The sequence below is a fragment of the Pelobates fuscus genome, chromosome 12 (genome assembly GCF_036172605.1).
Source record: "Pelobates fuscus isolate aPelFus1 chromosome 12, aPelFus1.pri, whole genome shotgun sequence".
Lineage (NCBI taxonomy): Eukaryota > Metazoa > Chordata > Amphibia > Anura > Pelobatidae > Pelobates > Pelobates fuscus.
In genome coordinates this window covers 110,451,983-110,468,768 of record NC_086328.1, presented here as the reverse complement: position 1 = coordinate 110,468,768, position 16,786 = coordinate 110,451,983, and the positions used below count along the sequence as shown (strand labels likewise).

General features: G+C 40.6%; 1 protein-coding gene across 1 annotated transcript in view; it reads right to left on the bottom strand.

The window, feature by feature from the left end:
* NCR3LG1 (natural killer cell cytotoxicity receptor 3 ligand 1) overlaps positions 1 to 16,786 on the bottom strand; it is a 37,093-nt gene that overhangs the window by 3,121 nt on the left and 17,186 nt on the right. Inside the window, exons 9-11 of the mRNA XM_063437598.1 lie at positions 15,092 to 15,400; positions 13,759 to 14,067; positions 3,298 to 3,357 (exon numbers count right to left, since the gene is read on the bottom strand). Coding sequence (XP_063293668.1) covers positions 3,298 to 3,357; positions 13,759 to 14,067; positions 15,092 to 15,400 — 678 coding nt within the window. The remainder of the gene's footprint in view (positions 1 to 3,297; positions 3,358 to 13,758; positions 14,068 to 15,091; positions 15,401 to 16,786) is intronic.

The window sequence follows — 16,786 nt, the reverse complement described above, 5'->3', positions numbered from 1 at the left end:
GCTGCATGATTGAATTACACAACTTAAATAACTAGTAAAAACGTAAGTGTAGTATTTGGTAACGCAAAACCTGAGGGCTATCATATCCCTTAAGTAGGTTGCTGGGGTAATATTGCGCCATGTTGAAAGTGTCCGTCAGCTTGTGGTCCGGCCTATTATTTCTGAGATCTTGGAATCATTCAGCCGATGCCGGTCAGGATCAAGGTTGGTGTTGGACGGAGGGATGGTCGGTTGTTCAGCAGTGTAGGTGTCAGTGGGGTAAACGTGAAGAAGGGTTGAGTGCGGTGCGAAGCTTCTCCCCAGCTCCAGGCTTTACGTTGGGCCCACACCTTGTGTCCACAGACTCGGGTACCTCTCTGGGCCGGGTCTTTCCCTTTGTGGGCGCTGTGGAGGGATCTGATGGTTCTCCGCCGCCGGCGGCGGTCGACCCTCCTGCGGTGTGGTCGGTGTTTTGGAGAGATTCTCCTGTTGGGCCTCTGCCTAGAAGGGCACTCCGCCGTTGAGTATATGGCGGCCATGTCCGGGATCTGCCCTCTCCGACTCGTGGCCTCCCGCTTCCCCACTACTGCAGGTTGGTTGGGGGTTCGCTGTATTTGCCGCTGCTCCAGTTTCTCCCAAAAACTGCTCAACAGAGCATCCAGGCGTTCATGGAGGGGTTGAGTGGCTGCAGGCTCTGTGTTAAGGGTTGTGGTCGCCATTTTGCGGTTCACAGCCTGCTGGTGCAGAACCTGCTGTGGAGTGTCATCGGTTTTTGCATCATTTGTGGGCTGATGGTACATGCTGATGGGGACCGGGATAACGCCCGCCGGTCCTGGGGGGGGGGAGGGAGGTCCGATACTGCGGGTGCTGCGAGGTTCGGCGAGCTGGGAGAGCGGCCGCCTCTCTCCAGCTCTGCGAGATGTAGGCCTCGGCCCTCCGGTTCAGCATCACAGCAGGCATGTAGGCGTTCAAGGTGTCCCCCGGTACCCCTGCTCCTGTGTGACAAGGCAAGGTGAACTGGGGTGCAGGAATTGTCGATTACCCACTGATTTTTGCCTAAAACCGGGATCAGGCCCAGGAGCTCTCAGTAAACGTGTCTGTTCAGCTCCCCGGTCAGGCTCCGCCCCCGAATTTCACATTTTAAGCCAAAAGGTTGAAGTGGAAAAATTCTCCAAGTCAGCTACGCTTCCAGTTCAACATCTTTCGCATACAATTATGAATTTATTTTTATTTCTCACTTTAATGTATAACCCTGTTGAATAGTGAATAAATCTGTCAATCACAGAGAGTTTTTAAAGAGGCACTTCAAACACTTAGAGCACTGAAGTTCCTGAAGTTCTATAGTGGTTATCTGCACGTAAAGTGCATTATATTTATAGCATATATAATGATTTCTCCCTTTACTAGTTTCTGAACTCCATCTATATTTTTCCATAATTTAATAAAATCTTACTTAAGAAAAAAGTTATGTAATTTTAGAGTTAGTTGAAGATAATATCTTGTTTTTTTCCCCCTTTGTTAATTTCATTATGAAAACTAATGTTTATTCTGTATTTGTGTGTTTTATGTTTGTGTTAGTTCTGGGTTTGTTCCATGTTTAACAAAGTATTTTTGAGAAATATATAGCCTCCAATATCTGCATGGAGGCTCAATGCTAAATACATACAGGTGATACTCAAAAAATTTGAATATCGTGCAAACGTTGTGTCCCACTCTAATCAGCTAAGTAAGTCCTAACACCTGCAAAGGGTTTCTGAGCCTTTAAATGGTCTCTCAGTCTGGTTCAGTATGAATCACAATCATGGGGAAGACAGACTGCTGACCTGACAGTTGTGCAGAAAACCATAATTGACACCCTCCATAAGGAGGGAAAGCCTCAAAAGGTAAATACGAAGGAAGTTGGATGTTCCCAAAGTGCTGTATCAAAGCACATTAATAGAACGTTATGTGGAAGGGAAAGTGTGGAAGAAAAAGGTGCACAAGCAGCAGGGATGACCGCAGCCTGGAGAGGATTGTCAAGAAAAGGCCTTCAAATGTGTTAGGACTTTCACAAGGAGTGGACTGAGGCTGGAGTCAGTGCATCAAGAGCCACCACACACAGACGGATCCTGGGCATGGGCTTCAGATGTCGTATTCCTCTTGTCAAGCCGCTCCTGAACAACAAACAACGTCAGAAGCATCTTACCTGGGCTAAAGAAAAACAGACCTGGTCTGTTGCTCAGTGGTCCAAAGTCCTCTTTTCTGATAAGAGTAACTTTTGCATCTCATTTGGAAACCAAGGACCCAGAGTCTGGAGGAAGAATGGAGAGGCACACACTGCAAGATGCTTAAAGTCCAGTGTGAAGTTTCTACAGTCTATGTTGATTTGGGGAGCCATGTCATCTGCTGGTGTTGGTCCACTGTGCTTCATTAAGTCCAGGGTCAACGCAGTAATCTACCGGGAGATTTTGGAGCACTTCATGCTTCATTCCGCAGATGAGCTTTATGGGGATGCTGACTTCATTTTTCAGCAGGACTGGGCACCTGCCCACACTGCCAAAAGTACCAAAGCCTGGTTCAATGACCGTGGGATTACTGTGGTTAATTGGCCAGCAAACTCACCTGACCTGAACCCCACAGAGAATCTATGGGGCATTGCCAAGAAAAAGACGAGAGACATGAGACAGAACAAGGCAGCTATTGAAGCATCCTGGTCTTCCATAACTTCTCAGCAGTGCCACAGGCTGATAGCTTCCATGCCATGTCGCATTGAGGCAGTAATTGCTGCAAAAGGGGCCCAAACCAAGTACTGAGTCCATATGCATGCTTATACTTTTCAGAGGTCTGATATTGTTCTATGTACACTCCTTGTTTTATTGATTGCATGTAATATTCTAATTTACTGAGATTACTTGGGGTTTTCATGAGCTGTAAGCCATAATCATCGCACTTATGACAAATCACGGCTTTAACTATCTTGCTTTGCATGTAATGCGTTTATCTCATATATTAGTTTCCCCTTTTACATTGCATTACTGAAATAAATGAACTTTTTCACGATATTCTAATTTTTGGAGTATCACCTGTAGATAGCTCTCAGAAGGCATTTAGTAGGCAATCTACTAAATGAGAGAGGTCTGCTACCATTTTTGATCCTGGTTTATTGCCACAATATTAAAATATATTAAGATTATTATTTCCCTTAATGTTTGGATACATTTCTCCAGCATTTACTTTGTATTGCACGCCTACTCTGAAATCATTTTGAAACCGTATAAAAACTGTCATAGGCAACATTATAAAGATTGGGTTTATTCCCATATGGTTAACGTTACTTACCGAATTGTGGCATAACTGGATTTGTAGGACCTCCGTCTTCAGACACAATTCCAGGATTCCCTAACAAATACAAATATAATTTGCAATCAGTGAACTAACGTAAAAATATATGTATATATTGTCAAAATTAACTCTTTGCTTTATTTATAGACACAAATGTTGGTTTTAACAAGCTTTTTATAGTTTTTTTGATTTGTAAAACACAAACAGTTAGCAAAACTAGCAAGGTTTATAACATCATATAATTCAGGTCAACAGTGTAAGAACTCATGTGCTAAGTAAAGACAACAGAAGTGCTTACTAACAATGCAGGGAAAAGTGTTCAAATTTAACTTTTATTAGAAACCATTTAAAATGCAAACAATATCATAGATCAGTGGTTCCCAAACTTTTTAGGTTCAAAGCGCCCTTAATATTTCAATAATTTTCCAAGGCACCCCAAGTCAAAATTACTAGTTTGTATATCTGTACAGCGCTGCGGCATATACTGGCACTATAGTGTAATGTACAGTGTTGGTGTTTGAAGAGGTGCTTGTATATAGTTTTTGTGTTTTAATATAGGGGTGTGTTTCTATTATTATTTACAAATATTTTACCAGTCAGGATACATTCAGATTTCTCTAGTTTTCAAGTATGTCCTGGGTGTAATGTTTGCGTTTGATTGCAGGGGTGTGTGTGAATGTCTTGTTCACTTTTAAATGCAGGTGTACATTTATGTGAAGTATTTGTGTTTGAGTGAAACAGTGTGTTTGTATATCCTTTTGGGGTTTGAATGTAGGGGTGTGTTTGTATGTAATATTTGTGTTAGATTGCAGGAGTGTGTTTGTATGCTGTGTTGGTGTATGACTGCTTGGATGTATGCACAAACACTACCACATACATACATACATACACACAAATTCATATAGACACCGACACATACACACACATAGATACACACCAACACATACACACACACACACACTAAAACATACCTTAACACACACATACACCAGCATATACATACACACACACTGATACATACCTTAACACATGTATACACCAACATATACACACACTTGCAAACTGACACACACAAACATTGATACATGCACACACCATGAATGATACAGATACGCACACTGACTTAGAACATACAATGACACACAGATGCACATACGCACATGCATATCCTGACACACAGATGTGTGTGCGCACACAGACACACACTGACACAGACGCACACTGCCATGTATACACACACACAGATGCACAACCTGACACACACCCACACTCATATATACACACACACAGACACACACATACATACACACTCATACATACACACACACACAACACACTCATACATACACACACAGACACACACATACATACACACACACTAATACATACATACACCCACACACACACACACTCATACATACATACACACTCATACACACAAGTGATATTTTTAATATATCCAGACACAGCCACCCTCCTGTCCAGGAGGGGGGCTTGGAGTTCTGCTGCTGCTGGTGGGAGTGATGGGAGCTCTTTGTGCTCCTCTCCCATAATGCTTCGGATGCCTCCTCTCCCTCCCGTGCTGTCTAACTGCATGTCACTCCCAGACGGCTGATGTTACAGGGGCCCGGTCGCGGTCTTAAAGGACCGTGGCACCCAATCGGGCCTCTGTTCAGCAGTAATGTTTCAGTAATGTTCAGCAGAAACATTACACGGCACCCCTGTGTGTCTCTTGCCGTGTCCTAGGGTGCAGCGGCACACAGTTTGGGAACCGCTGACATAGATGTATTATTTTATTTGTATGATACTGTAGATGTGTATTAATTCAGACGTGAGAGAAAAACAACAAACACCTCAAAATCACATCTCAAAAGTAGATGAGATTTGTAGATCTGACTAATGACGAGTGGGAGGCATAAACTCTCTGTATAATTGCATAAGCTAGTTTTCTATTGCAACTTAACAGAGTTATTTAATATAGTGAGAATTGTTGGAAATTCAAAGTGATTTAATGTCAAAATAGTCAAACTGTAAAAAAAATAAAAAATCTTTAGATTTTTGATTTTTAGATCCAGTGGTTTCCTAGCAGATACTCAAAGGGACACTATAGGCACTAAAGAGAGGTATGTCTAGAGTTGTATAAACAAATTGATTTAACTCAGAGAAAAAGTCAGGAAGGTCCAAGTTGAATAGTAAAACAAGTCTATTATTTAAGTTGGACCTCCCTGATTTTTAATCTCTGAAGATTTTATCTGCAGGATTCACACTTTTATTTCCTTGGTGGGGAAGATACCACCTACACTGTATGGGATTGAGCAAATCCTTCTTTTTGCTCTCCTTATGTGAGTATATCACCTTTTATTCACTTTCATCCTAGTCCTACAGAGAGCACTATATTCTGATTTTATTCTCATTCCATATACTGGTGAATTTCCACTGCCACAACGCTGCATTTTGGAGGAGAATACTGGCAAACGCTTGGTTCCACAAGTCATCTCTTGGTCTAGAACACCTTCCTATAAGGTGACGAGCTCAGCAACATATCCATAAGTGGGGATTGTATTGCCCAGGCGACATATCTGGAGCTGATCGGGGGAGCAGTGATGACATGAGCATGCATGTCTAGTCGCTCTAGAAACCAAGGGCTGAGGCACGACAAACTGACGACCTGCTGGAGCGGCCACACATGGACGCAGACAGAGGGAGTCCCTGCTGTGGAGTTGGAATGTCGTGGTGGGCATCGGAGTGGGCAGTGCTCCCTTGGTAGAGAGACAGAGGGGACAGAGAGCTTCCACCCCGATGAGTGAACTTAGCATAAAGGAGATGAAGGAGCATTTGATATTCCTCAAAGCCAAACTAGGATGAATATAAGGCAGTAACTACTTGCTTCCCCTTTCATGGCAGATTTTTATTGCTCCATAAGATTTTCCATCGATGCTGTGAGTAACATACTCTTTTTTTTTTTCTCTAGAAATATTATGGTAAACTTCTTATATAACTTTATAAGTGAGGAATTTGAAAAAACTAGCTTTTGGCACATTAAGACTTGAAGACGCATGAATTGTTTATGTCAGACATTGGTAGATATAAAGCGGTCTCACCAGTTGTATCTATCTTACTACTTGCATCTGGATCACTGTGAGTTTTTTTTACTATTACAGGGGCAAGCTAGTCTTTTTTTTTTTTGGAATAATTTATGGCACAAGTGCTTATTATGAAATATAAATCAGTACCATCAGCAGTGTAAAGGCTAATTATGGTCTAAATGGCTGGACCAAGTTAAATGTTTGAAATAATATGATTTGACTTGCAGTAAAAACTGTTTTTTGCCTGTCATCAAGGATAAGAGATCTAATTAAGGTGAAGGGGAAAGCAGAATAATGCTATAGCAGAGCTGAATACCCAACTAAAAAAAAAAAATCATAATTGGTGTTTTATACTCTGAAATATACTTTGCTTATAATATTTCCTGTGAAATTTTTGCAAATGTCTGCTATTAGAAGTAGAGGAGGGTAGGAGAGAGGGGTGGGTCTTCCTTATCCCCTGCAACTTGGATTTAGGAAAAAGACGGAAAATTAATTGAAAAAAATGACTAACAGAAAACCTCCTGGGAAACCGCCAAGAAAAGATCGAAAAACAAATAAAGATCAAGAGCAAAAAAAGAAGGAAGAGAAGAGCTTATCTACCTTTTCCTTCCAGATAACACACAAAGGAGTTTTGGATAATACTGCAGACACCTCTATACAAGGAGCATAAAGTGGTATTATAGGCCCTGCAATCTTGGAGGAGTCACCGATAAATTCTCCAGAAAGGAATGAGCAAGAAGTCAACTCTCTACAGCTGGAAAATCACAACTTTTAGAACAACTTAAAAGTGAGATTCGAGTGAACTCTAAGGGAATTAAAAATGATATTATAGCCCTAAGTAACCGTGTGGGGAAGATGGAAGAAAACATTGACTCATCCTTTCACACAAAAAAAGAGAATGTGGTTCAAATCGTAACGTTGGAAAACAATGTTTCTACGCTGGAAATAAAAATGTCAGACCTGGAAGTCAGATCCACACGCCTTAATTTACTTTTCTGGAATATCTCAGAGGACATCTCCCAAGACAAAATAGAGAATTTTTATATATATATTTTTTTAAATATAGGTGCAAAAAGAGAGCTAGTATGTTTCTCTATCATCCTCAAAATGTGCAAAAAGAGAGAGCTAATATGTTTCTCTATCAACCCCAAATATAAAGAAGCTGTCCTAAAAAAAAAAAGAGTAAATACTGAAAGAGGTATGAAATTTAAAGATATTTTAATTTTGCGAGACTCATCCTTCTATATTAGACAAATAATTAAGTCCTTTTCAGGGCCGGATTAACATAGGGGCTGATGGAGCTGCAGCTCCAGGCCCAGGCCCATGGAATAGGCCCATTGATTTAAAAAAAAAAAAAAAATTTTTTTTTTTTTAATTTATTTTTTACACACTACGCATAGGGTTGCCAGGTATTTCTCATGTATTTCTTAGGGTTGCCAGGTATTTCTCAGAAGTATTTCTCAGGTATTTGAGGCTGCCTAGCCGGTGCCGGTATTGCAGTAATACCGGCAATACAAATGTCTGTCTCAGTATAAACAGAGATTATTCTGCAGTACCAGCGCCGGCCAGTAGGGGTCGCTGTTTGTGTGGATAGAGGCAGTGATAAGAAGTTACGGCATCTCCCTCCCTGCCTCTCTCTACTCACTGATCCACGGGGGAGCAGCTCTGCACAGAGAGTCCAGACAGCAGCTCCAAGACATGGGGATGCTGAGACATTGGGACACTGGGGAACATGGAGACCCTGAGACACTAGGGACACAGTGGCCCCATGTCTCGCAGTGGCCACTAGTCTGTGTCCCCATGTCTCCCAGCCACTGTCCCTAGTGTCTCAGTGGCCCCATGTCTGCCAGTGTTACCATGTGTCCCCATGTCTCTAAGTGTCCCCTAGTGTCCTAGTGACATTGGGACATTGGGAGACATGGGGACACAGACTCTAAGGGACACTGGAAGACATGGGGATACAAACATTAGGGGACACTGGGTGACATGGGGACACTGAGACACTAGGAGACAATGAGAGACATGGAAACACTGGGGGACACAGGGAGACATGGGGACACTGGGCGACTTTGAGACCTAGGAGACATGGGGCACTCCCAGTGTCCCCACATCTCCCAGCCAGTGTGCCTAGTATCTCAGTATCCCCATGTGTCCCTGGTGTCTCTCAGTGTCTGTAGTGTGCCAGTGTCCCTAGTGTTTCCTAGTCTCCCAAAGTCCCCTAGTCCCCCAATGTCCCCATGTCTCCTAGTGTCTCAGTGTCCCCTAGTATAAAAGAAAAAATCTCAGGCACTCACTGTAATAGATTTAGGCAGGTTTATTGGACACCGCAACGTTTCGACCTTTACCCAGGTCTTTATCAAGTCTCCAGTGTCCCCTAGGTATCAGTGTCCCCTATGTATCAGAGTGTCTCAGTGCCCCATGTCTCTCAGTGCCCGATGTCTTTCAGTGCCCGTAGTGTCTCAGTGTCCCCTAGTATAAAATAAAAAAATCTCAGGCACTCACTGTGATAGCTTTAGGCAGGTGAATTGGACACTGCAACATTTTGACCTGTACCCAGGTCTTTATCAAGTCTCCAGTGCCCCCTACATATATCACAGTGTCTCAGTGCCCCATGTCTCCCAGTGTCCCCTCGTGTCTATCACCCTGTGTCCCCATGTCTCCCAGTGTCCCCAAGAGTCTCAGTGTCCCCAGGTCTCCCAGTGTTCCCTAGTATCTGTGTCCCCATGTCTCTCAGTGTCCCAATGTCTCTAAATGTCCCCTAGTGTCCTAGTGACATGGGGACACTGGGAGACATGGGGACTGGGAGACATGGGTACACAGACATGCACCCTTTTTGTGTATGTTCGCCCTTTCGGACGTTCTGGTTATGTGATTTGTGTCAGTGAACCCACCCTTTTACCGCATCCATAGACGTCCTGCTTTACTGCTGTTAGGGGGTATGGGTTTACTTGAAAGATGAAAGCGTGAGATTAGCAAAGGGTTTGTGTTTTCTCATAGTTGCATCCTATGAGTTTCCCTCCAGCATCATCTCCATCAGATACATGACGCTTAGGAGGTAGGACTGTTTTAGTGTTTTTGGTCAATAAGATTTTGTAATGAGGCCCATCATAATTATCAGCACCAGGCCCACTGGGCTCTTAATCCGGCCCTGGTCCTTTTAAATAATTACCAAAACTTTAAGAGAGAAAAATATAACTCTATAATTGGAGTTTTCCCGGTATGCTTGATAATCCAAGATGAAGGTAAAAGGAAATCTTTTCAGAAGCCAGAAGATGCTAAGGCATGGCTGGACAAAAGGGCCTCCTACATTATTGGGAACTGATACATAATCCCTGCGGAGCAGATACTCTTCTTCTAGGCATTTAATTATACTTGATGCGCAGAACATAATTTTTTTTTCCAGACATTGATTGTTCTGAATATTGGATTATGTCGATATTTTTTTTTCTTTCACTTTTGATGGAGGTTATGATTTGTAACAATATAGAAAGTGTGGGGGGGGGGGGGGAGGAGAGGCTTGAGGCTGCGGTTATTAGGAAGGTTTTCGGTATGTGAATATTTTGCGTGATATGGAACTTTTATAATTTTGCACATTATTATTCAAATTTTGTAATAAGCATTAATGCTTACAGTATTTTGGGTATTAATGTTATTTTCTGGGGCTTTTTTTTTCTTCTTACGACGTATCTGGAGCTGATCATAAACTCCAGAAAATTGGAAGTGTTATTCATCTTATTCTAATCCACTAGTTACCGAAAATACTACACTATATTCTGTTTTTTTTTTTTTTGTTGTTCTATCTTTCTTATTTTTTCACCACTACACGAATTTGAGGACACTGTAAAGGCACTGCTTCCCTGCACCCTTTCACATACAAACCAGTGAATGTATCAATTATACTATAGTATTTTATAAGATTCTGATAACTGCTTCTATGGGAAACCAGCATATGTAATTATGCAGGGTGTTAATGCCCCCCAGTGGCCAAAAGTCAGAACTGTGCCTTATTATAATCAACATGGGTTTTCTATCACATCTGACAATACAATTTTACACACAAGTCAAATTATTTGGTTTTAACTAAAGTTATTAGTTTGAGATATATGATTTCATAGCCCTTGCTCAATTCAGTTTATTCATTTTAAATATCAGAACTCACTTTTACCTGGAGACATAACAAGGAAGAAGGGTACATATCGGATGATCTTACCAGTTCCTGAACTCTGAGCTGAAATGTAGCCAAATCACGAACCGAACACGTTGTGCAATAGACAAGCATATTGTTTTTTATACATAATTTGGAATTCTACCCATGGCACCAAAAAAAATATTGATGATTAGGGGACAGCCACTAACTAATGTCGATTTTATTCACAGATCAAATGAGAAGTGAGAGGGAAAAAATGAGGAGCAGCAAAAAAATTAAATTAAAAAAAATGGATACTATATTTAATAAAAATATAATGCATAAATATAGATTATTTTACTGCTCCTCTATTTTCCCTCTATTGGTTATAGTTCTGCCATATGGAGGCAAAATGTTTATTTGATGTATATATTTTGCAGTACACTGATTAGTCTTTTTTCGTGCCTTTTTGTTTATCAGATTCGTTTTCCTAAATCTGTTTTTTGTTAATGAATTGAGCTGAATCTCCATATGGCAAATTAGGCTGTCCCAAAATATCTTTTTTTGTTTCAGACAAAATGTTTGGCTGTAACAAATTTTGTCGCCATGCACAAGTCTATTAAATATATCTTCATTTGGCTTGAATAATTAAAGCACATTTTACTGTTTGTTAGATTACATAGGATTTTTTTGTGTTAATATGATTAACAGGTTTAAAGTGATTGAAATTGTGTTACAGAGGCTGTTTAGGATTATTGAGTTTAGGACTAGAGTTGGGTTCATTTAGTTATTTAGTATTGGTGTACATGAGGTGTTAAACATAGGATTAAGGTGAATGGTTTAATTTCAGGTTTAGATTTAAATATATATCAGATAATGTGTCCCCTCTTATGTGTTATATGGTATATACACTGATCAGCCACAACATGTCCGCTCATGTCCCCATTGAAGACACTTTCGGCAATGGACAGGGGTGATCATGGCCAATTTGCAACTACACAACTTCATATGCAGCAAATTGCGATGCACTGTGTATTCTGACTGACACCAAGGTTTTCAGCAATCTGAGCTACAGTAGCTCTTCTTCTATGTGATTGGACCAGACGGGCTAGCCTTCACTCCCTCAATGAGCCTTGGACACTTATAACCCTGACTCCGGCCATTTTTGGTAGGTACCACTGTTGCTGAGCCCTAGTCCCGACAGGGACTTTCCTCTACTGGATCATCAAGAACAGAATCAGGAACAAGATATTGCCAAGTAAATAGTTCACTTCCTCCTCAGTAACAGGACTACACAGTTCTGGGAGTACAACTGAAGTTTAATCTACCACACACAGCTTTTATACACTGGCCACTAGCATGGGGTTTTCATATCAAGAACACAGGGGTTTCTTCCCAAGAGCCTCTGTGTTTGGGAGATAATTGAGCTCAAATTAGGATAACTCAATTATCTCTCAAACACAGAAACTTACAAACATATTTTACAATATTCCAAAAATACCAGAAAAGAATATAGGAACCCCACAAAAATCATATTCCTGAATCTTCCCGAATAGATCTGAGCGCAAAACATATCCAAAAAGCGCTCAGATTGGTTTGGTAGAATGAAAGTTATGTTAGAATAAAGTTTTGACCGACCAGCCACGTGGTGATAGCCCAAAATTGTTCTAGAGAATTGTGCAGGATGGCCAGTCGGCTTTTGGGGGTTCCTCTGCGAACACCAACGAATGCTTCCCCTGGCTGCTATGGAGCGAATGCTCCCCCTGTTTTGTAGATCCTATCTCCTGAATGCCTTTTGTCTAGTTGGTCGGGAAGTGGGACGGCAGCGATGCCATCTTTGCTTAGGTTCGCGGTGATGCAAGTCTGAAAACAGTTCCAGGCGTTTGATGACCAGTTACTGCTGTCTGCGTTCAGGAGACAAAGTGACTGCCATGCACTGGACCATGTACGTTCAGTTATACGAATGGTGGCCACCCAAGGAAAGCGCTCAAGCGAAGGTGTCAAGTTGTTAATTTGTGGTTAACAGCCAGGGGAGGTTGTTGTTTACTGGGGCATAATAAGGGGACCAAACACCAGTCATTCGGGAGACGAACAAGGGGGTATGGACAACCGAACATAAGGGAATGGAGTCTGCTACAACCACTACCACTGTATAGCAGGAAAACCTCACAAGACTTGCCTTGTTGGAGATGCTCTGACTCAGTCATCTAGCATCACTCTTTGGCCCTTGTCAAATTCACTCAGATCAGTTTGTTTGCCCATTTTTACAACACATGAAATTTAAGAACCGACAGTTGCTGCCTAATATATCCCACCCCTTGACAGGTGGCACTGTGACAAAATAATCAATGTTATTTACTTCACATGTCAGTGTCAGTGGTTTTAATGTTGTGGCTGACTAGTGTATGGTGTATATTATAAACATGTATTGTCCCCTCTACTTTATTGTGTTAAACAGGATAATGCAAAGCCTGCTGCGTGCTTTATGTGTAGCATAACGAACCCTCTGTTATATGTTTTAAATAGGATGACTAATCCCTTTCTATATGTTTTATATGTGATGATACCAAGTTATTAAAGAATACTTGTGACACCATTACCCACAGATGACATGATATTGACATTGAGTCGTGATGTCACTAATCATTAATAATGCATAAATCTAGATATGGTCTCATTACACATTGGTCTAGTTCTGACATCACTAATCACTGACGATGCATTAGTCTATTATTCTATTAATAATATATTTACACTTTGATTTTAAGGTACTAGTTCTGACACCAGTGACTTGCTGATTACAGGTTATTATTATTGTAGCTTTGACATCACTACTCAACGGCTAGAAGTTGTTACAGTCCTAAGTTATGACTCTAAGTTATTAGAGTCTAGTTATGACATCGACAAAACTTCTCGTTGGCTGTAGGTCTGACATGAATATTTATATAAATGATTATTGTATAGTTCTGACATAACTCTTCATCTACTATTTGTTATTACAGGATGGTTCTGACATCACTGCTTGCTAATTATAAGTTATTACAGTCTAATTCTGACATTGTTACTCATAGATTATAAATTATTACAGACAACTGCTGATGTCACTGCTCATTAATTATAAGGTAAAACAGTCTATCCATGACATCATTGTGTTGTTCTGTAAGAAATACCTTATCACGCAATACATGCATTGTAAATATTAAATGATTAAATAAAACACAAATGTGGGGAAGCGTAGCAACGTACCTTTGAAATTCAACTTATAGCATTTTTCTTGCCTTTTCTTGTTGGACCCATGAAGCACTTCACAACGAATCTGCTTATCATTCCCTTCTGGGATATATTTCACTGTACTTGTACAGCAAAATAAACCGCCCTGTCCAATTTTCTGTTCCGATGTTATAATATTTTCGGTTAAGATCTTGAACTCTTTAAACCATTTCACTTCTATGTGCTTTGGAGCAAACCTGGATATATTGATTGTAAAAGTGGTTTCTGTGTTGACTTCAGGCTTTAGTGGATAAACTGTGATCTCAGACAAAGTAGGTGATATTTCTGGAAGAATAAAAATGGAAAAATATGGTTATTCAATGGAAAAGGTATAATATAAGGGCATTGTAACAAGTAGATCTGGCAAACTGTTAATCCACTGTTATCAGATTTTCGCTTCTCATTTTTTAAAAAGTTTATTACATTTAATGAATTGTAATGCTTTTTTTGAACATTGGTTTTCTTGATCAATTTGACTTTTTATCTAGATAAGCAGCAATGTTGGCTCAGATTCTACTGTTTTCTGACCAACTGCTGCTCAACCTAACTTGCTGCTGCTGTGACCGCTCTATGCAATAAAAAAATTAAATTTTTTCGAAAAAATCTATATAGTTAAAAAAAATTATTAAATTGCATAAACAATGCTGGCTTCATAGTGGCAGTCGCTTCATTACTAGAAACGTCAGAGGGGGGTCTTTCGGAATTCTAAAGGTTAAAATGGTTTGTTACAGAGATATTTATGGCATCCACTGAGACCTCAAAGTCCAACGTTACTAAGTCTACTAATCCTCCCCCATGTCTATGATACACTTCTTATCCACATATGTACTTTGCTCACAGTAAAGTTTTTTTTAATTAATGGAAATGAAAATGAAATCAGAATTTTTTTCCAGACATTCTTAAGGGGCAGGGATTTTTGTATTTGACAGCTACTCAACATAACCAAATAAAGGCAAATCTTTATAGCGATGCTGTGCCTTTAATCCATACATTGAACTGGCAACATTGCAGATTAAAAGATACAGTTACTTATTCTTCAAGAGAATATCATTTTCACCCAAGCATTCAGTGGGAATGTGGTTGGGGCAATGTAAAGGTTAAATTGTATTATTTTTGACATGGCAGATGTGCCTTAATATATATTAGGTCGCAAAAGAAAATGTCAAAACAAAATGTAGCATTTATATTTATCCATCCGCAGCCCTTTCTACAAAAAACCTTTGTAACAATGTTCACATTTAATAACTTTCTTACCCACAGAGCACCTGAAAAGTTTACACACATACATTACAGAAACCCATGATCGTACCTGGAAGTTTTAATAATGTAGATGCTTTCCCGAGCAGTGTTTGCGTATCCTTGTGTTTTACCAAACAGGTATACTTCTTTGCGTAGTCCTCAGCTGTAGGGATTACTTGGAGAATAAATGATTTACACCTTTCCTGGTGGTTTTCCTTAGTTGTTGCTCTGTCAATCCTTTTAATCCGCGTTTTATTCTCTATCCACTCAGCGCTGATATCTGCGGGATTGCAGTTCACTACGTCGCAGCGAAGAGTCAGCGAATCTTCATACTTTATATTAATTGTATCACAGATGATATTCTTAACAACTGGAAGCCCTGTGAGATCGAAACATTTTATGTATTGTGTACTGTATGAGCGCAGGACTTCTCTTTTTGTATTTGTATTTACTTTGTATCACACAGCCTGGTTACAATGCTGCTACCCATCCCATGTGTTCCCTATTAAGGGTTAATAAGTAAAGGGGTGTATATAAAAAATACCCTTTTCTGTCTCATTAGAGATATCTTTGCCAGAAGCTCAAGGAAGCAGGCTGAAGGGTCAGTGTTAGGACCCGCTTAGGGGGGGTCTGCCTTGAGGTTGGCAGGCGGGCATCCCTCCAATGGCCATTGGAGCAACTAAATGACCTCCATTTGTCTAAATATACATAGGGATTAAGGAAAAAGTGTTAGGACCCGCTTAGGGGGGGTCAGCCTTGACGTTGGCAGGCGGGCATCCCTCCAATGGCCATTGGAGCAACTAAATGACCTCCATTTGTCTAAATATACATAGGGATTAAGGAAAAAGCGCAAGTAACATTTTCTTTTCTTTGGTTTTTACTACATATTGGGGCTGATGTGTGTTGTAGTCCTTGCTGCTTTAGCGCAGGACTTCTCTTTTTGTATTTGTATTTACTTTGTATCACACAGCCTGGTTACAATGCTGCTACCCATCCCATGTGTTCCCTATTAAGGGTTAATAAGTAAAGGGGTGTATATAAAAAATACCCCTTTCTGTCTCATTAGAGATATCTTTGCCAGAAGCTCAAGGAAGCAGGCTGAAGGGTCAGTGTTAGGACCCGCTTAGGGGGGGTCTGCCTTGACGTTGGCAGGCGGGCATCCCTCCAATGGCCATTGGAGCAACTAAATGACCTCCATTTGTCTAAATATACATAGGGATTAAGGAAAAAGCGCAAGTAACATTTTCTTTTCTTTGGTTTTTACTACATATTGGGGCTGATGTGTGTTGTAGTCCTTGCTGCTTTAGCGCAGGACTTCTCTTTTTGTATTTGTATTTACTTTGTATCACACAGCCTGGTTACAATGCTGCTACCCATCCCATGTGTTCCCTATTAAGGGTTAATAAGTAAAGGGGTGTATATAAAAAATACCCCTTTCTGTCTCATTAGAGATATCTTTGCCAGAAGCTCAAGGAAGCAGGCTGAAGGGTCAGTGTTAGGACCCGCTTAGGGGGGGTCTGCCTTGACGTTGGCAGGCGGGCATCCCTCCAATGGCCATTGGAGCAACTAAATGACCTCCATTTGTCTAAATATACATAGGGATTAAGGAAAAAGCGCAAGTAACATTTTCTTTTCTTTGGTTTTTACTACATATTGGGGCTGATGTGTGTTGTAGTCCTTGCTGCTTTAGCGCAGGACTTCTCTTTTTGTATAACTATTGATTGTAGTTTTATAGCAATTTATACACATTTATACATTTTTCAAA